The sequence below is a fragment of the Sebastes umbrosus genome, chromosome 11, assembly GCF_015220745.1.
Source record: "Sebastes umbrosus isolate fSebUmb1 chromosome 11, fSebUmb1.pri, whole genome shotgun sequence".
Taxonomy (NCBI): domain Eukaryota; kingdom Metazoa; phylum Chordata; class Actinopteri; order Perciformes; family Sebastidae; genus Sebastes; species Sebastes umbrosus.
The window spans coordinates 4,906,542-4,928,482 of NC_051279.1; the positions used below are offsets into that span (position 1 = coordinate 4,906,542).

A 21,941-nucleotide genomic window follows, 5' to 3' on the forward strand; every position below is an offset into this window, starting at 1 on the left:
AGTCTTCTTCAACACAGCATGATGTTCATTTAGTAAATTATGGTCCCATTTACTACCCATTTGCTACCTTGTGATTGACAGGTTAATCCGTTGTCCGGTCTGGGAGTTGTCTGTGTTTTCGTCTTACGACTTTAACCCTTTCACAGTGTGTTTTCAGTTCTAGAAAGTTAATTAACCTGAATGTGAGAAGTGACCTTTTTGGTCGCCTGAAAATGTCTTATTCAGCGTTTGGTTGTACTTAGCTCCACCCTCTCGTATAACTTCTGGTTGCAAAATATCAAGATGGCGACGGCCAAAATGCCGAACTCGAGGCTTCAAAACGGCAGTCCACAAACCAATAGGTGACGTCACAGTCACTGCGTCCATTTCTTATATGCAGTCTATGGATTCACACTGCACTTCTATTATCCCCGGGTTGAATATCCGCTGGAACACGTGATTAATGTTTACATTCTTGAATGACACTTAAAAAGATTGGACAACAAAAATGTAACGCAAATCCCATTGTTCACTTTAGAACTGTTTCACAGTGTCAAATTTTAGCCCCGTGTTTAGTTGATTTTTAGAGGGTAACCACGCAAAGTTGAGGCTAACCCTGCTCCGGATCAGGGCCAGCAAGCCCTAGGCTAAAGCCAGGGTTAGCCCATTTTGGACTGTGCCAGTGTGAAAGCTTTCTTTGCCCCAGGCTAACAGCTCATTTAGCCTGGGCTACGTGCAGTGTGAAAAGCCCTTTCAATGACCTTATAGACAGCATTGAGCAGTTCCTACAGCCCTGTTATTATATTCTCCTGAACTACTCTGAAGGAAAAGAGTAGAAAAAGGAGAGAGCAATAAAATATAACAGTAGCTCTCTGATTACTATAAGACTTGGCATTTCAACAGCGTTGTGGGAATCATCAGCACGGTTGGAACGTGTCTTCGACCAATCAGATTACTTGGCTGAAACTACCTGTAGTACAATTCAATGTTGGGATATTAGATTTTCTAAATACACTCTTGAGGTGAAATAATATGGACGGATTTCAAATATACATAACTCATCAAGGAGCTTTATCCAATAATCAGTGTTGCCAAGCCCCCATTCTTATTCAGCTCAAAGTGGTGTGTTGTGTGTTCACATTGGCAGTATAAGAGTTTCCACTCATATTTAGTGGGGAAGAATTTTCATTGCTTACTCATCCTCAGGGGCATCTAAAAACAGGGCGTAGCAGATGACTCATGGGTAATAGTGAAGGGTCGTTTTTCCGTCTTTAAAATGTAGCAAATAACTTGGTAAGAACTGACAGATCTGCGTCTGACAGACCTCCTGAGAAAATTAAAATAATTAAGTCAAGTGTAATGAAGTGATGTTTAATAAAGTGAGGTATCAAGTGTCTCCTAAATGAAATAATTAACTGTACATCTCTGAAAATGGCTCATACCAAAAAGGACATTGTGTAAATTTTTAGCTACGTTAGCGGCATGACTTTATGGTGGGTTTGGTTCAGATTTAAATATCTCAAAAATTATTGGATGAATTGCCATGAACTTTTGTACAGACATTCATGGTTCCCAGAGGATGCATCCTACTGACTTTGATGATCTCTTGATTTTGACCATTTATGTTCATCTCAGGATGAATCGGAATAACAATTTGGTGATCCCCTGACTTTTTGTAATGAATATCCTATTATGCAAGGCTACAATTTAATATATATATAAAATTTTGTGCACTTACAAAGTTCCAGTGAATCCTTCCCGACATACACACTCTCCGGTTGTTTTATTGCAGGATCCTCCGGTCCCACACTTGCACCTCTGCAGACAGCCCTTCCCGAAGGTGCCTGCTGGACAGGACTCCTCGCAGTAGCGTCCTATGAACCCCGGAAGACACTGACAAGTCCCCTTGACGGGATCGCAGAGAGCTCCGTTCTCACACTTGCACGGCTGACTGCATCCTGATCCCCACTGTTTGTCATCGCAGGCTGAAAGGTAACAGGACGAACTGTTATTTATTGATTATGAAGAATTATGAAGATATTGAAACACAACCTCTCATTCTTCTGGTTTGTTTATGCAAAATTATCTTTTAAAAAAACATATTGTGACTTAAAACTTTTGGTTTATGGGATTTGCTTTGTTTTTTTGTTTAACCTCAATCCCCGAATTTGAAATTTCATGATTCTGTTTACAGAATTCAGTTAAAAACAAGATTAATCTCATTTATCTACCCGAGGAAAATGGATCCAATGAGACTCAAACACTACCATCTTTACATCGAGCAGCTCCTCACTTCTTTAAAAACGTATTTACCCAGAAAAGGTTTTATTTTTTTTCAGTACCGCCACTACTCGTGCAGTTAAACAGCTCTCACTATTCTCACCAGGGAGGTTCTCACTTTCATTGCCCACATTTTCCAACGATTCAAACCAGTCGGCTTCCAGTAATACGCCTCCTACTCTAAACACTGAGTCAAACCTACTCTGCAATGCTGGAAATGAAATAAAAACACTGAGGCAAAATAAAATTACTGATGATTATTGTAACTTGCAGACGGCGCATGTATGATCATTTTGTGTCAGTTTTGTTTTTCCTCATTCAGTTTCCCTCCCATACACTGTGGTGTACGCTCACAGTCATATATGATGTCATGAAAAACAAATAAACAGAAACAAATCGGATTAAATTCAACAACACAGAGACGCAGAACAGAACAGAAATGAGAGGGGAAGCTTGGGGGATGACATAAAGTACTGACTCTTGCACACATTACTGTTGATCTCCCTCATGCTTCCACATCCAAATCTCCCCCTTTAGCCCTGGAGTGTTATATTACCAACGAATAATTTCAAATTGGCAGGGAGATTTGCATGGAGCTCAAAAAGACGGACGAGTTTTAAATGGTTAATTTTTACAGAAGCCAAAGGATCGGCTCCGGGGGGTGGGGTGGGTTCACACAAGGTTTGGATTTCAATTCACGATGAAGAGATCTCAGTCCACTGGGTCGCGTTATGAGATCCCAGATTGGTCATGGGTGCGTTCTTCAAATTTCTCATCAATACCTTCGACCGTCTCGGACACCATCGAGAAAATGTGATATCCAATAGCACTGACGTAACACATGGCTGGGCGTCAGTTATCTTCTCTCGAGCTAAAAACAATTCCAATAATTTCATGCTGACCTCTGAATCATGTTTCTTTATGTGAGCAGCAGGCCAGAGCTACACGTCATATGTGTGCATGTTCCCAGTCCCCCCCCTACCTTTTGCCTCTGCTGCACATATTCCCTTCCACAGCATTGAAAAGTACAAGGACTGCTTTGACAGAAATTACACAGAGGGTAGAGTAGAGCCAAATTTGGGCTGGAGCAAAGCGTGCTGCCATGGACTGTAGTGTTTATTGCACTAACGCGGAGCAGGACCCTTTCCTCTTTTTGTTTAAATGAATCATACCTTCACTTGTTCTCCTGTGTGGGCATTGGAGAGGAGCTCTGCCGGAGTCATGTTGACTAATGAGAAACTCAGCTGGAGCAGCGATTTATGTTTACACAGACATTCTCCAGGACAGCAGGGGAGATTTACTGAAGGGAGTCTGCAGGAGTATCGGCATAAGAACTGAGAGGATGATACACGCAGACGGTACTTGAGTGAATGGGTGAAATTCACAAGATTGGACGTGCAATTTTTGAGCAACCAGTTGGCAGAGTCCAAGCCCTCCAGTGACGGAAACTCATGTGTTCGTTTATGTTTATCACAGTGGGCTGACTCCGGTGCCTTAAATCTGCATTCTTTCTAACAGCCAGCAGGGGGCGACTCCTCTGGTTGCAGAAAGAAGTCTGATTGTATAGAAGACTATGAGAAAATGATCCTACTTCTCATCTGATTTATTACCTCAGTAAACATTGTAAAACATGAGTTTATAGTCTCAATCGCTAGTTTCAAGTCTTCTTCAATACAGCATGATGTTCATTTAGTAAATTATGGTCCCATTTAGAGTCAAATAGACCATAAAGCAGGGGATGCTTTAGGACATGGCTACCTTGTGATTGACAGGTCACTACCACGGCGTTGTCTGTTCTTGGAGTGTTTTTGTCTTACAACTTTAACCCTCTCACAATCTGTTTTCAGTTCATGAAAGTTAATTATGACCTTTTTGGTCGCTTGAAAATGTCTTATTCAGCGTTCGGTTGTACTTAGCTCCACCCTCTCGTGTCACTTCTGGTTGCAAAAAGACAAGATGGCAAAAGATGACAAGACTTCAAACGGCAGTCCACAAACCAACGGGTGACGTCACGGTGACTACGTCCACTTCTTATACTGTATACAGTCTGTGGTCTATCTGCATGTAAACATACGTCCTCCAGTGCAAGGCTTTCTCGAACAGTGTTGTTGAGTTTGTTTACCTTCACCTTAGCTTAAGTGAGTCTAACTTTGATTTAAATATTGTAACGACAAGCACAGATGAACCCAACATTGCCAGACATTTGACATTTGACATGAAAGTAGCATTCATGGCCAATTTTCCTTCTAAGCGTTTAAATCTGTGCATGATAGTTTGATTATTTATCACAGTGACACAACAAAACAGTGTGACGACCACACAGACTCACTGAACTTCTGAACTTGTGATCAAAGGTCTTGATCTCAATGAGACTTCCTAAATAATAAAAGCTGTGATGCAGATATGAATATTTATCCATACAGATTATCCTTAACATGACATCTATAGTGATACAAATCAGTTATCTGTAATACTGCGTGCATGTAAGCCCATTGATTGACACACACTTCAGAACTGGCATCTCTTGGCTGTCTGTTATTAGGAATGCACACTGGTATGGTGGGAAAATTCTTCCTTTTCCCCTGAGAATTGCTCAAGCGGTGGTTTGCGCTTTGCTTGCGTACAAAGTCCACATAATCTCCTGGATATGTTGCTGCTCATTTTTTGATTCCAGCTCTCTGTGTCCTTCTATCAAAATCTGCTCTGAAACGGGGCTTACACTACGTAAAGCATTAAATACTTTGACATGACATTTTGTAGCTCCCATTGAGCCACATTCCTGCTTTTCTCTTACCTCAATCATCGTCATTGTCACCATGTTCCCATTTTTCATTCTCTCCCACGCCTCCACTATTTTTGTCTGAGTACATTTACTCAAGTACTGTACTTAAGTACAAATTAAAGGTACTTGTACTTTACTTTACTTGAGTGTTTCCATTTTATGCCACTTTAAACTTCTACCTCACCACATCTCAGAGGGGAAATATTGTATTTTTTACGCCAGTACATTACCCTTTCTTTCCAGTGAGATCCATGTATCTCCCAATTTGGTGATTCTGAATTTGCGTTTTTCTAATAAACCAAAGGATTAAATGTTCCTTTATGTGTTGAGTAAATTCTCCTACTTCTTAAACTAAATAAAGTCTTTGGAAAATGCATTGTCACAAAGCTGAAAACAGGGCTGTTTTTCTGACACCATGAAAAGTTGACTTTGTAGAGATGTTTGGTTCTCACAGGACAGCAACGCTACAAACATTTGATGATCTTATAGAATATGATGCTGTAGATTAAACTAGCCAACAGTATATAAAGAAGTTAAAACATCTACAGCAGTAAAATACCACATAATGTAGCATCATCATCATCATATAAAACACTGACAGGGAACATTTTACTGCACAATGAGTACTTTCACTTTTAATAATTTAAGTACATTATGCTGATAATACTTCCATACTTTTACTTAAGGTTTTGAATGCAGGACTTTTACTTGTAGTGAAGTATTTCCACAATATGGTATTAGTACTATTACTTAAAGAGGACATATAATGCTCATTTTCAGGTGCATACCTGTATTTTGGGTTTCTACTAGAACATGTGAACCTGTTTTAATGTTCAGAGAGCTGGCCCACTCTGTTATGATTGGTCAACCGATCCAAACTCTTTGGACTCCGCTCCAAACAAGCCGTTATGCAAATGTGTTACTTAGTGACATCACCATGTTACGGAAGAAAAGGAAGTTTAGGGTAGTTCAGGAGCAGTTTTTCTGTGTGGGAGAGTAACTCCCTTTGGCGTGGACTTTGGGCTAACTTTGCAGACCTTTTACTGGCATAAAAAACGATATAACACTAAAGGAAAGGGAAAAGCATAATAGGTCCCCTTTAAAGGATCTGAATACTTCTTCCACTGCTTTTTGTCACTTTCTTTCATGTATAGAATGAGGAATATTGAGTATACTTCTCCCTCCCCTCTTCTTTTCTCCATATTCATGGGCAAACAGTCCTAAAAGTCAGTATGAAAACCTCAGTCCCCTCTCCTCTTTCCCATACTTAGATAGCTCAACACACAGGCATCCAGGAAGTGTCAGGGCTCATTCTGCCAAAAAGACTCCATTATAGGACGATACGGTGGAGCCAAGGCTGGAGGAGGAAGAGGAGGAGGAGGAGGAGGAGGAGGAGGAGTGGAAGGAGCAGAGTGAAAGCAAAGGAAGAAAATTTCAGTGAGGGTTGGAGGAGGGAGGGAGTGTAAGGAGAGACGGAGAGAACTGGGCCATGCAAGAGAGAGGGGTAACATTTTCCATTTCCCCTTCCCATCATCCCCCTGTCAAGACATCAACCACTACCAGTTAAAGCTAATTCCTTCTCTCTGCAGAGGAGTAAGGGGGGAAAATGGAGGAGGAGTGCTGTGTACTATTGACCCAGCTGACTGCGTTGAAACGGGCTGAAGGTAGTGGAAAAACTTGATTTCAGCGAGGGGGACAGCAGCCCCGCGAAATGTGGTTCTGGTTTCACACTCCACGTTGTTTGGACGATCACATTTAAGGAGATTTCAGAGAAGACAAACTGGGTTAGACTCACTGTTCTGAGTTGGTGCCTTGAATAGCTATTATATAACCATTTCTGCTGACTTTAGTTTTGTAAAAGAAGTCATAGCGGGTAGAAGGAGCAGGTTTAAGGTCTGTTTCTTTAATAAACGGTGGCTACTTTCAGTATGTCACTCATAACTTATTGCTTTCATGCTATCATGAATATGACTCTGTCAGAAGTTTCACTTTTACTTTAGAGCACATATCGACTTTAATTAGCTGCTCAAAAGTTGAGTTATCGTTATTAATTTTTGAAAAGTAACTGAGTGAGAGTTGGAGGTGCAGCTCCTCCTGGTCCAGTAAACTGCTTTCTGGACTGTGGCTGACATTAATGACTCATTGCTGTGGATGTGGTAATGCTCCCTTGCTGTTTCCATTGGAAAGGCCTCCTGTGTGTGATGGATGGGTATATGTGAAGATCAGCCAATTGACTAATGGCCTGTTGTCATTTCCTCTTGTGTATGTCAATTTTATTTGTGTGTGTGCACCTGAAGAGAGAGGGGAAGAAAGAAAGTGATGGGAGGAAAAGTAAATAAGAGAGAGAGAGAGGAAATGTCTGAGCGAAGGGAAAAAGCTGATTCATACCGCTGGAACAGTCGTCGCCTCGCCAGCCTCCCTCACACTGGCAACGGTCTGGAGCGACACATCGACCGTGGACACACTCCTTGGTGCAGCGAGCTGTTGATGAGAAAACGCACTTTATAACAGACCCGGCTTTGTGGAGAATAGTCAATGCAGCACCAAGGCACTTTATTTTGTCTGACGTATCAACACACAGCCCAATAATACCTCTTTCACACCAATGACCAGGGTCAGACCAGAGTTATCTGACCCATGTTCAACTCTTTTTTTGTCAATTCAAACCAAGCCAGCACGGGTTAATCCCTGCTCATGGCAATTCAGACACGATCTGGGTCACAACCCGGTCAATGCATACCAATAACCTCAGGTGCTGGAAATAGTCGGGGGGGTTTACACGTCTGGAGGACTACAGAGAGGGGGGATGATAGTGGCATCATCAATGTGTGCAAAAAAGTAAAATGTCACAGAATTATGCATGTTTTTCGGATGTTATTTAACACTTATAATATTGATATAATCACTAAGACATAGTAACACTTGAATTGTCTGTGTTCAGACTCTCTTCTTTTGTCCTTTTTTCAACAAGTCCTCCAAATTCAAAGACAAAATACATTGTCGCTCTATAGAACAACGTCCCCTGACTCCCTCCTGCAGCTGCTAGAGGGCTTTCTCACTTATGTCGCTTTGGGGCACTTAAATGATTGATGCCACTCCTTTTTTCACTATGTTTGGTCAGGTTTGCGTTCATAATACTACCACTTAGTTGTGCGACTGCTTTTAGTTATGTATTGTTACATCTTTGTTTGTGTGTTAACTAGTTTCCACATAGTCTCAGTTGCAGCACGCAGTGTTCAGGTTCAGGTTACAGCTGGCTCAAGTTTGTAGGAGGTGTGTCCTGTGCAACTGATCCTAGTGTAGCTATTTGTTATTGTGAAAAATAAAGATACTGTTACTGCTTTTTTAAACATGTTATCCGTCACTAATCGGGCACACGCATAACCAACACTGCTGCCAGGATAATTGGTCTCCCCACACCCAACCTCACAGAGTTAAACAACAAAGCCGTTGCACGCATTGCAATCTCAATAGCACAGGACATCACACACCCACTCAATCACGACCTCACCATAATGCCCCGCTCCGGGCGCTGGAACAGAACACTGAAGTGCAATAGGGCTCGCTTTGGGAAAAGCCTGATACCTGCAGTCATAGCTGCCTTAAGCTGCAAGCAGAGGAGCAGAGTACAGCAGAGACTCTGGTCCTGGAGACCAAAGCTACGGTCTCCCCCGCGTCCTCCGACTGCGGTCAACACTGTTTAACAGACGAGCTTCACTAGATACAACTTTGCGGTTTGGTGCTTCCGTGTAGTTTGTGTTGGAATCTGAGTCTGAACAGCGTAGCCACACGCGAGCGCGCATGGGACACCGACCCGGATTGATTTATACGTGGAAGAAGTTACAAACAGTCCCTTTAACTCCACAATTTTTCCATATACACACTGGTAAGTGCAGAAGTACCCGCCCTGATTGGGAATCACTTGTATAGGACATATAAACCTATCAGTATTATCACAGAAGTTTATCAGACCATTAAGAAAATCAATCAAACACTTTGAACACTGAAAAATCACTTAATCAACTTGGTATCTGCCAATATACGTTTTAAAATATGATTTTCAAATAACTTGGATGTCACTATTATTACTTTTTTGTAACATCCCCAAGGTAGCCTACTCATTTTGTGTGTGCTGTTTGTGTAATGTGTGTACGTGTGCTCTTTCAAACGTGAAACTCTTTGTATAAGACGAGCTACGGAAATGATAAATTATTATTATTAAAGACCACATGTGTTCTATTTCAAAAGTGCACCATTTCAAGGGTGTTTTTTATTCAATTAAAAATCTATTCAACTGAATTGCATTCTTTCCCTCTAAATTCGTTCCACCCATCGTAAACAGTGTGTGAGCTGCCAGCTCGACAGCTGGGCTCAGCTGTACAATTGAAAGCACCAGCGTTAGAAGGCAATTAATACTGTCAAGGAGCCTCCTCTTAGAAAGTCGGCCTTTGAGTTGTGTTCCTGCCAGCATCATAAATGCTTCTGCTATTAATTAAGTTAATTCAAACATGCATTTATGACTAAGACTAATAATTCTGCCAGAGATCTCTTCATTTTTTTGATACACTAGACAAGTGTTTTCTCACCACACTGAGGACCGCGTGCTGTATTATGCACACGCTGCTTTTCTTTTCAATAAACAATAATTTAACTGATTATTTTCTCCTCTCTAGTTGAAGGTGTGTGAATACTGGAGGCTGGAGATTTGGGGGATCTAAGACAATGCTAACATGTCATCAAATGAAGGAGGTAAGCATAATTATATCTAATTATATTTATTTAGAAAATAAAAAACACTTTACATAAGTGGGTCTAGGAGGAGTCATAGACGACACGTTCAAAGCAGAGATATTTCAATTATAAAGCTTCAAACAGCAATCAGTGGGCTCCAATCTTTGCTTTTCTGATGTCAGTCAAATCAAAGGCTTTTGTGTTTGGCTACAAAAGAAAACACTACACACACACACATGCAAGACCGCTGTGAAAGGTGGCTCAACAGCAAGCGGCCAAAAATGCCCGTTATCTCCGCTGAATGAAAACATTTATCTCCAAAATGACAGTTTTTGAAGCACGAAGCACAGAAACCTTGTCATTACCATCATGCACTTCTGAGATCATCCAGTGATGTATGAGAAGGTTTGTAAGGCTAAGGTAGAATTTTCTCAAACCGTGTGGTTACACTTTATTTATATGTGTCACCACCCGCTGTCGGGAATAACAGTGTTTCAGTAAACTGTTGACAGCTGCATCAGTTTGGTATTTTCAGACGACAATAGGGAACTATTTATTTTTAACTGCTATACCCAAACATTTATTATATAATACTACCTTAATTTGACTTTATGGTAAAGTACTTAAGGCAGAGAGGGTTCAGAAAGGATACGGCACACTGAGAGTCAGTTTCCTGTATCTGTGTTTCGCCACTGCCCCGCCCCTTTAGGAGTCCTGAGTCTATTAACTCCAATAGGAGAAGTGAATGCAGATTATGACTGATTCTTTCACACCATTGTCACCAAAGAAAATATTGGAACCATTTTTCACAAGCCACATATCTTCCGAAATTCTGACACTAAAATGGCATTTTTCAGACGGACGGATCAGGACAAAATTAACTTTGTTTGAGACCTTTCTCTGTCTCAGCAACACATTCTTATGAGATCTGGCAACTAACGCTCGCTAACACCCTACAGTAGCTATCTAATTTTGGTAATGCTAAATATGGCTGTGGGGAGAGTTGTGCCGCACGACTAGACGGAAGCGCTACCCCTTGGCATGGCGCACTGCTCAAAATTGTCGCCGAGCACTGCGTTCAAAGTTCAGATTATTTCAACTTTGACCTCGGTTGCCGCTAACCTTTCAAAGCGCAACCAATGAGAACAGCTGTTGTTGTTGCCTAGAAACAGTGAGTGGTGTTCCTTTAGCATCGATGTCATATTATACTTGCGTTGAGCTTTGCCTCTGCAAGACTCTGCGCCCTACCTCGCGGTGAGCAAAGGGCAAATTTCATGTATCATGTAAAGGCAGCTTTTCTCCATAAATAAGTCATCTGACATCTAACAGTCCCTCGTGTTTTGTGTAACCTTGATTTATGTAATAGAAGGCTTCAACTTGAGGCACACTGGCCCTGGTGTTGTCGTCAAGCTGAGAGAGTTTGCCCACTGATGATATTGTTCATATGATGCCGTTTGTGTTGTTCTAGCCTGAGCTGTGCAGGCAGCGGTGGCACGCCTCTGAACTCATCAGTAGCAGATGCTTAAGTGATGAAATAATAGCTGCTGAAATCCTGAAAAATGAAAATAATGAAGGAGGGTTTTCATGGTGTCAGCAACACACTGTTTAGTTAAGTTTCAAATTCCAGCTTGTACAGCCAGTATCAGCATGAGAAGCCCCAGTGGGAACCCATAGTACCCATAATTGTGGTAATTCCAGTGTCATGTGCGCCTCATATTGACTAAGCATGATTGCATGGAAAAAAATACATTTTGGTATTGTGTTGGATTACTACCAATAGTATTCATCCAACATCAGGTTACTTTGTTTATTCAGGTTCCCTTTTAAATGTCCATTTTACTGCATTACAAAAATGTTTCAAGCCCAATTTGGTTCTTTTTTCAGTTACGGAGGAATCAGACGGACTCAAGTCTGGCCCTTAAAGGCTCTGAACAGCCACACAGGTGTTTTCAGTTCACCTCTGCTCGGGACTCTGTGGGCATGTATAGACTGTAATTGATTGACATCTTCTTGAGTCTTTGTTGCACCTTAGGGTGGGACAAATTAGGTGACTTATCTTATTTTTTCTGTTCGGAGAAAATCAAGAGAAAAATGTAAGATAAGTTTAACACAGTGTTTCTGCATGAGGGAGGCCCTGTGTTAGTTTACAATGTACTACTGAAGTTATTCACTCATGGGTGGGACCAGGGGCGTCGCAACCACTGAGGTCATGTCCTCAGTATTTTTCCTGGGTTTTTGAGCTTTTTAGGAGACGTGTACGTTCTATAAATAAACTCTTTGAGGACATTTCACAGGCTGATTCCAGTATCTTTCATCTATATATTTGTATTTGACGACTTTTAGGTCAACAATAAAAAACTTGATAAATTAAGATTGCTATAAGTGATCACAATAACTTTGTTATTTTGAACTTATATTCTTAAAATAGCCTCTGATGCATTTACAGGAATGTTTATTAATGTGCACTGTCCCTGTTAAATCAAACAATAAATAAATTCAGCATTTCGTCATCAGAAATAAATTCCTAGCGGAGAGGGCTTTGGAACTAAATGTAGATGCTTTAGATGTTCATGCTGGGAAATATGAAAAATTCAAATAATTATTTAAGAACAAATAATTAAAAAAGAAATTAAAACATTGCACGGACTTTATTTTTGGTGGTCAAAATCCTCCGAGGGATGGAATTTGGGGGGATTTACTTGGACTCATTATAATAATAATAATAATAATAATAATAATAATAATAATAATAATAATAATAATAATAATAAAAACTCAAAGACATTTTACACGGATAAAAAGATCATAAAACAAGGACATCATAAAAAAATATATAAAACACACAATATTAATCATACATTAAAAGCAGTTCTAAAAAGGTGTCATCTTAATGTGCTTTGTACTTCTGTACCTCTGTACAAAGAGACAATTTGGGCTTGAAACTTTTGGAACTTTGACATCTTAATGGGAACATTCAACAGTACTCCAGTCCTTGGGAAGATGAAATTAAACAACATTAAACTATTAAAAATAAACTGAAATAATCAAATGAATATAGTAAACATTCAGATTGTTTATCTGGCTTTTTAAGTTCTCTATAAGGTAAATATAAAATAAAACCACAGATTAAAACCTCTCTGAGCTCTGACTACATCTTGCCAAAACGTTTCTTCTTCTTCTCCTCCATTGTCTCAGTGCTGAACTACAATTACCGCCTCACGGTTGTACGCCTCCACCAACCAGTCAAGTGGCAGTTTACGTCCATTTCTGTCCAAAATGTCATCACTTCATTGTTTTATTATGTCAGACATTTGTGTGAAATTGTCATAATTAGCATATGAATTCTTCACAAGGTCACAGTGACCTTTGGCCTCCAAAAGTGGACGTTGCCAAATGGTGAAATTCCCCCCAGGCGTTCCTGAGTATGTATGGACAGATTGACGGACAACCTGTAAACATAATAAACTGGCCACAGCTGTCGCCGGCGCGGAGGCATAAAAAGTAAGCAGGCGAGTAGTTTAAAAGGTTTCCATAATTACTTACGGACACATTTGTCTCTGCTCTCGTAATAGCCTGGACAGCACTGGTATCTCTTGCGGTAGTCCGTCTTCACCGCCTGCCTGTAGGCCGTCTTGTAGGTGATCCTGAAACAATGACACAGTCAGACAGGACACTTTGACCCTCCACTGACAGGAACAGGAAGTCAGCCCCGACAGGAAATGAGTCATTGTGCTGATGCTACCTGTGGCGCATGCATCTGTAGGAGGTCCGCGGGTCAGAGCAGGGCTCCTCCGTCACGTGGTCGTAAGGATGCGAGTAGGACTCTTTCACTGAGGTGGTGAAGCTGAAAAGCAGAACATCACACATATAGTACATCATTGAAGAAATACAAAAGCTAATCAGCTCTATTAGTTTAATGTTTGAACAAGGACCATCTTATTAGCATCAAAACGGGGGATTTGTTTTAGCCATGTCAGCGGTGTCGTGGCTCTGGGGACGGCAAATTCAGTCGGTTTGATCCCAACTTTTAGTTGGATTAACAATTTTGAACAGTCATGGTCCCGATTAATAGTCCCTGTCAACAATTAATCAATATAGTTGATCATCAGAAAGTTAATCAGCCTCTACTTTGATAATCTGTTAATCATTTTAGTAAGTTTTTTAAGCAAAAATGCGAAACATTTGCTGGTTCCAGCTTTCTCAAATGTGATGATTTGATGCTTTTCTTTGTCATATACGATAGTAAACTGAATATATTTGGGTTTTGGACTGGTGGTCAAATAAAACAAGCAATTAATACACCCTCTTGACATGTGAGAATAATTATTACATTCATTTAAACTATTTTCTGATGTTTTATACATAAAGCAATTAATCGATTGATTGAGAAAATAATCTGCAGATTGATCAATCATGAAAATAATTGTTTGTTGCAGCCCTACATGTAGATGAGTCCTTGATGAATCCTATGACTGTTGTGATCCCTGTGGCTCAAAATACATTACAGTCACATCAATACTTATATCAGTTGCACTTAATTAATCCACTTTTTAGAAATTGTGCAAATTCATAAAATGTAACAGAATAAGCTCTGATGAAAATGAAAAGCCGATCTGTGCTACTAAAACATGTTCTTTTCTTGGATTTAGGTGAACTGTTGCAAGTGATTTGAAAGCTATGGATTTGTGTAATAAGCTATGTGTATGTCTCTGGTTAGAAAATAGCAGAGGTGGGACCAAGTCACTGCTTTGCAAATCACAAGTAAGTCTCAAGTCTTTGCACTCAAGTCCCAAGTCAGTGCACTGAAACAGAATAGAAATAACAGCTAGGAACAATAGTGACCAACAATAAAATAAGAATACTATAATAAAAGTAAAAATAAAAAATATCTATATACAAGTCAAGAGTTCTGGAAGTTGTAAACAATTCAAATAGTGCAAAACAAATAAAAAATATTGGATGGATATACATGGACTGGCAGTAACAGATGATATGTACATATTACAATATGTACATAGTGTGACAGTTGATATGTACATATTACAAAAAATGTGCATTTAAGACTGTAGATTATAATCTTTAACTCTCTATTGATGTTAGAGAGTTATTGACAGTGACTGATTAGGTGTTCATCAGAGTGACAGCCTGAGGGAAGAAACTGTCCTTGAGTCAAATCCCAAGTCTGTTATTTTCTAACCGCATATTTGCATACAGCAGTTTTTGTTGACGGCCACATAGTTTTATGATCTTATCTTGGTATCTGTTTTTTAAACTGGCGCACAGTAACGTAACGTTAGTTCTTCATGGTTCTCTCCTTCAACTTGATTGGATGCGTGGAGTTAAGTGTCGACTTGCTGGGAATGAAAAACGTTAAGTTGATTGAGGAAGGAAGGGAAATTATTTGATTCATGGCAAACTTTGAATCTTTCAGCTTGAGGGACGGTATATCAAGTATTTTCAAGTCAAAAGGCTCAAGTCCAAGTGAAGTCATGAGTCACTGGTGTTAAAGTCCAAGTCGAGTTGCAAGTCTTTTTTTGATTTTGTCCAGTCTAAAGTCATCAAGTTTGTGACTCAAGTCTGACTTTAATTGTAGTCATGTGACTCAAGTCCACACCTCTGGAAAATAGCAATGGCCACTAATGCTGGTGGTGGTTTTAAATTTTGATTTTGGTGACTGTGATAATTTACACTGGGCAGGTTACCAACCATCAGTTTCTATTCTGCAAACCAATTTCTGTGGTGAAGCAGCAAATGTGGCGAAAGAGAAAGTGTCCCGTCTCTACAAGTATATAACACAATGATGCTGTTTTCTTTATTTCTTAAAGTTTTCTTTGTCATTTATGTGATGAGTGAATGTCTGAACCAACCGCTCATGAATCCTGTTAAAACCATAAACTTAACAGAAATATGTATGCAGCACTGTTTGAGATGTTTAATGGGATATAACAACAGTGACATGTATTTGTTTGTCAAAGTGAAACAGGCCTCACCTCTCCCACAGGCTGCACACATTGGGGTCTTTTGGGTTCAGGGAGTAGCTCAGACCAATCAGGAAGCTCAACAGCAGCAGGAAAGCGGAGCTCTGCAGAGTCGGCATGGTCCTGAGGGAAAAAACGACAGACATTTACAAAAACTCAAACATTTCAGCAAGGACGGCACCGGGCCAAAACATATTCCTTTTGTTAGTAGGGGAAAAATCAGAAGACGGACACAATAAAAGCAGCATTTGTACGATGCAAAGCAATCTGGTTCTGCAACAAAAACGTATGTTTTGTTTAGGGCATGCTGAAGAGGTGATGGCCATTTCTGAGGTTGTTTATTTGGATTTCAATATGGAAATAGTCCACCTCGTTTACTTGCCTTAATATGCCATTTGAAAAACAAAAATCCAAACAAAAGTAGTTTAGATTTATTTTGTCGATTAGTCATTTTTCATGCTGAATTACTTATTTCCAAGAAACTTTTGAGCACATCTCTGTTAAACAAAATTTAAAGTGGTGCTTTTGTGTGATTCTTTGTGGAGAAACTCAGTTTTACAGATCTGTTGATTAGTTGACAAAATTGTATCAGTGTTAAGGCCTTTACACACGGCGACATTTTGTTTCGTGCAATTATTGCACGTCAATATATTTTTTGGAGCTGTTGTTTTTGTTATGAGTACTTTCACACAGAACGTGAATATTACGCGGCGAAAAAGCAACGTAATTGTTTTCCTGAACAAGTCAATTTTTCCTGATCTTTCACACTGCGAATAAAGGCATCAACCAGTCACGTTGAGCGTAAGGAGTTGCACCTTATGAAACAATAACATGGAGGCTCTGTAGTACGAACCAGGACGGCAAACTTTATTGCATCTTTCAACCTCGACAAAGGCAGCGCAGACCAGAGTCCACTCCTTCCGTTCTTACCTTTCACAATAAAAGGCCTAACCTATAATATTCGCATTGTCCTGTCAAGTGTTGTTATGGTGTCATTTATTCGTCACGCCCCCGGTGTGTAAAGGTCAGGGACAGCCTAGCTTTTTTACTGAGTGACAAATCTGAGCAGCCTTGAAACAGCAATAACTCTGCAGCACTCTGTCAGGCAAACCTGCAGTGGAAAATGTTGCACACGCAGATGGAAAAACAAAAGTTCCATTCCTGCTCTCAACTAGAGATTTACATTCATTGTTTTTGTTTTTCATTTACTACAATTAACATTTCACAGCGTGGCGGATAGGAAGATTCATTGAAAGCTGGTTCTCGGTATACCTATAAATTATGGTTGAGATTTAACCTCTGACTGTTAAAGAGTTTATTAAACGCTCAGCAGAGGTGAGGCAAAGAGCCAGATTTTAAAGCGTAAGGCTGTCTGCTCCCCGCCGAGCCCAACGCCGTCTCAACAGGGTACATAAAACACAGGCGTCGGGAGACAACCTGACAGCAGACAGGATAGATGGGGTAGAATGAGAGCATAAGTAAGAAAGAAAAGGAGAGAGACAGGGATCAGAGTCAAGAAATGTGACTCCCAACATCATCCTGACCCCTATCAATCAGTGCTGCCGTGAGGCCTCCACGCTCCTCTGCTGTCCCCTCCGCACTCCGACAGCATCTGGATCCGATCAGTGCATCGGCCCAAGAGAGAGCGCCTCGGCACGGGGACCCTGTTGGGCTCTCAGGGATCAAGAGGGAGGCATTTTTTCCCCCGTTTTTTTGTCCCAACAAATATCCCATGGAAATGAACATTAGTTCAGCAGGCCAGTGGTGTGAGCCCTCTGGTAAAAGCATCGTGGGAATTCAATGGCATTTCTAGAAAACGGGAACGTCATGTTGACATAGGCTCAATCAAGCCTGTTCCCCTCTGTTTTCTCAACAAGTCCCGTCTGACAGAATCACTGTACCAAAGCTTCTTCTGTCATCTACTCAGGGCCTCGGGGAGATTTCTATGTTGGGACAGTGACATTGTATAGCCAACGATCAAGAATATCTTCTTCATGAACAAAACATCTCAGATCTCAGAAGGAGTAACAACAAAAGTGTCTCTTACTGTTAAAACTAAAGTCCCTCCTCAAGAATCTTTAATGAAATCTCACAGATTGTGTCTTTTGAACCAAAATGTTACCCTACGAAAGATTTCAGTCAAGTAAGATGAACTTAAAATCAAATCAACAGTCAACAGCCTGCTAGCAGCTCTGTGAGGATGTACTGCTGCTTTGTCAGGCAACAAAACCACTTAGTTAGGTTTAGGAAAAAACGACATGGTTGGGCTTAAAACAAACACGTTTTGTAAAGTAAAAATGAAACTTAATGTTGTGAATACAGGACATAAACAAACAGCTGATTGTGACGTGAAAGTTAAACTTAACGCACGGGACACAAACAGCGGTCTCCTGGATGAAAGCCTTTTGTTTGTTTTGCCTATCCATCTCCAATCCTGCCCATCCTGTGTGTCTCTTTTCGCTCTTTAAACTACGTCATCACGCTCTCGGAGCACTTCATTGGAGCGTTTAATATTGCAGCGGATGGGCAGTTTCTCATACAGGTGCTAAAGGGTAACTTGTGTGGCGGTATCACACACGGACGGCTGTGACAAAGCACCGGTATTTGACGCCCTGGGAATGATGAGAATGTCATAAGTTGTGCAGGTATTTGATCATAAACTAAAGTGACAAATTCAAATTTTGACCTGATGATGGTGCCAGAAGAAAAGTCACCAAATCACCAAAGTTATTATAATTAATCATAACGGGGACATTCATGTCTGAACCAAATTTCACAGTAATCCACTCAAATAATCGTTAGAGATATTTTACTAAAAAAAACCCATCTTGTTGGCTCTAGTGGAAAAGTCAGGGGGATCATCAAAGTCAGTAGGATTCATCCTCTGGAGATCATGAATGTCTATACAAAATAGAATGGAAATCCATCCAATAGAGATATTTAAAGGTACAGTGTGTAGGATTTGGCGACATCTAGTGGTGTGGTTGCAGATTGCAACCAACTGATTACCCCTCTGCTCACTCCTCCCTTTCCAAGACAGCGGTAACGTTAGCCGCCAAGTCCAAAACCGTGGTAACGCTGTTCAACTCGCTCAGAGGCCATCCTTACCATAATAACACTACTTTAGGAGCAACGGAAGTCAGACGGTGGCTGACGGTACCACGGTTTTGCAGGTTTCAGGTGATTATACACTAATTAAAACATTGTTATGAATGTTATATTCTAGTTCTGCTAATAGATCCCCTGAAATGCTACACACTGTTCCTTTAAGTCTGAACCAAAACTACAACTTGTTTCTCTCACTTTTGATGCACACACACCTAAAAAAGATTTGCCTTTGGCTTTTCTTAAAAATGAGCATGGATTCTCCAACGCAGATTGTCTTTTTCTGAATTGTATTATTTTTACCTGACTGCCGTCACACAAATAGGTTAGCAAAAGTTAAGTTTAGGTGACTAAAACTTCTAAAACTAAGATTTATTGGTTAAGTGGTAAGGTTAAGTAAGATAAACTAAAAAGTAAATCTGTAAGAAAACTATGATTTACAGATTTGACCCTGGTTTCTGGCAGTAGTTTCGACTGCATCATTTCACTGTCAAACTGTTTTCTCGCCCTGTCTCCTTCATGCCATCTATCTGTGGTGGAGAAACATATTTCTCTCACTTTTCATGCACATATTTGCATTTTAAGTCACTGCACAGGAACTTTGGGGAAATTTCCCAAGATGAGGAAAAGATTTGCCTGTGGCTTGGTGAATAATACATGCCTCTAATAGTGCCAAGGTCAGCGGTTCAATTCCCATCAGAGCCAATTCATGTACATTTACAAAATGTGATCTTTATGGTGCTTTGCAGAAAAAAAAACCCATCAGAAAATATGGATTATTCTATGTGTTTGTAGAAGCAGTCCACCATAAACACCTCCGCAATCAATCAAAGGCTCATTTAACAGACTTACGTCTACGTTAACTCTATCCAGTGGCTGGTTATCACCGCTGGAGATTTGGCATGGTGAGGGCTGCAGCATGAATCAGTGTGCTTCTGATAAACTGCCTCTTACTACTCTCCTACCCAACGTCAGGAGTTAATTCACTCGCTGGCACAAACGCTAACGCCTCAGAAATCTGTACCACAAAAACAGAATTTTATGAGAACAGGCATATGGCTTTTATTAAGAGGAGTCATCAACTTCACCAGCCACTTCATTGGACTGGGGGTAAATATTTTTCATTACCTTCTTTTCATTTTAATTGTGCTTCATTAGAGAAAGGCTTCAAACCGCATGGGAATTTTTAAACGCTGAGAAAGAGAGCTTAATGAGTGCAGACGGAGTTGTTTTGAAGTGGAGCTCGGACGCTGTTTGCATTGCATGTTTGGGTTACCTACAGTAGGGAGGGGAGGGCAGGTAGACGTCTGGAGCTCCAGGTGGTAGTATCATCATCTGGAAACCGGACGCTTCAAGGAGGCTGCCCTGCGTTTTAGTTAAATAAAGGAGGGCACGTCCTCTAAAAATTGAGTTTTACATGAAACTCCACCACAACTGTGGACTGATTGATTCTCCCCTTTTCCTCCTTTTCACATAATAGCCTTCTGCTCCATTACATTCAGCCATAAGCTATCATTATTTCCTTTGAGCTTTTTCCAAACTGCAGCTCTGAACCTTCTCACTCGGACAAGCTTGGCTACGCGGCAGAAAAACACAAGTAGCATGATGTATCGCGACAGTTTTTCCGTTCAGTTTTGATGCCTTTAGCGAGCAGCTAACTGGCAGTGATGCATGCACACATTCACACTTCACATCCACAGGTCAAAGATCAGTTAAAACCACAACAGTAGAGGTTGCTCCAGCATATTTTGATCTTGTTTGTAATGAAAAAAACAGGCAATCTCATCCAGGGCAAAGAAACTTTCATGTGGCTCTATAAACCAGTATAAAATAGGCGAAACACCACACACACACAGGCGTATGTGCATGTTCACATAACGTCTGACACCCACTACACAGTTTGTAACTCTTTCAAGGACCGATCAAGTGTTGTCATGTTCTGGAGACATTACACACACACACACACATCAAATGAGTCCCATACGCTGAATCGAGTTCAGAGAGAAACTATTTTTAGTATCTGAGAACATTTTGCTAATTCACTGAGCTTCTCTTGACTGACTCATACCGTCAAGGCCCAAAGCGGCGGCCCACGCGTACACGCATCGTACCAACTGAGGAATGCTGCGAGCTGTTTAAGGGCCCCGCAATGCTCTTAACAGAACCGCACAGGGGCTTCAGTGAAAACAAAGCCCAAATGAAAACAGATGCACTGCTTTTATATTAATCTCGCCAGACACTCGTACCCATGTTATGACCGTATTCTGCTTCAATCAAGAGCCCTTCAGTGCTGACAGCTAGAAAATTATTTTGATTTCGGTTTTATGCAAGAGAGCCGTTTTCTTGACAGATGAATATTCCCATCGGCCATGTTCGCATTAGCTGTTGGTCAGGACAGAGGCTACACCCATATAGAAACAGGACCTCCTTCTCTGATGGTATTATAAACAGCATGAAGTAACAACAACGTCTTGAAGGAACAGTTTGACATTTTGTGAAAGAGTTATTGATACCACTACTCCCATGTCTGTTCGTTAAATATGTAGCTGGAGCCAGGAGACGGTTAAACGTATCCTCTACTAATAGGTTTAGGAAAGATCAACTTGGTTAGGTCTAGGCAACAAAACGCTATAGATAGGAAAAGATCATGGTTTGGGTTACATAACTTTGGAAGTGGCATAACTTGGCACAAGTCGGGAAGTTACGTAACAAATAAATCAATGTTGACATCTGGTTTCACACGAGGTACGAACACCGGTCTCCTGGACAAAAGTCCAGTGTATTTTTAATCCACTCAAACCTCCTCCCTACGCGGCATTTTTTGCTCTTTATACTTCCTGGATCACAATTACGTGGATTACATACACATTGATTTAGTTGAGATATACTGTATGCAAATTACAGTGCATTCATTTTCGTAGGTATTAGTATGACGGTGTCTGAGAGCAGCCTGGACGGTTAGCTTAGCTTAAAGACTGGACACGGGGAAACAGCTAGTCTGGTTCTGTCTGCCATCCAGCACCTCCAACGTTTACTAATTAACACGTTATATCTTGTTTGTTTAATCCATACAAAAGCTGAAGTGT

At 40.6% G+C, this 21,941-nt stretch overlaps 1 protein-coding gene across 2 annotated transcripts in view; it reads right to left on the reverse strand.

Moving 5' to 3' along the window:
• pear1 (platelet endothelial aggregation receptor 1) overlaps window positions 1-21,941 on the reverse strand; it is a 66,258-nt gene that overhangs the window by 18,700 nt on the left and 25,617 nt on the right. For both annotated transcript variants that reach the window (XR_005208763.1, XM_037784136.1), the window contains exons 2-6: window positions 15,763-15,873; window positions 13,515-13,616; window positions 13,316-13,416; window positions 7,430-7,522; window positions 1,718-1,964 (exon numbers count right to left, since the gene is read on the reverse strand). Coding sequence is in view for 1 of the 2 variants with exons in the window: in XM_037784136.1 (XP_037640064.1) it covers window positions 1,718-1,964; window positions 7,430-7,522; window positions 13,316-13,416; window positions 13,515-13,616; window positions 15,763-15,869 (650 nt within the window). In the remaining variant the exon portion in view is untranslated. The remainder of the gene's footprint in view (window positions 1-1,717; window positions 1,965-7,429; window positions 7,523-13,315; window positions 13,417-13,514; window positions 13,617-15,762; window positions 15,874-21,941) is intronic.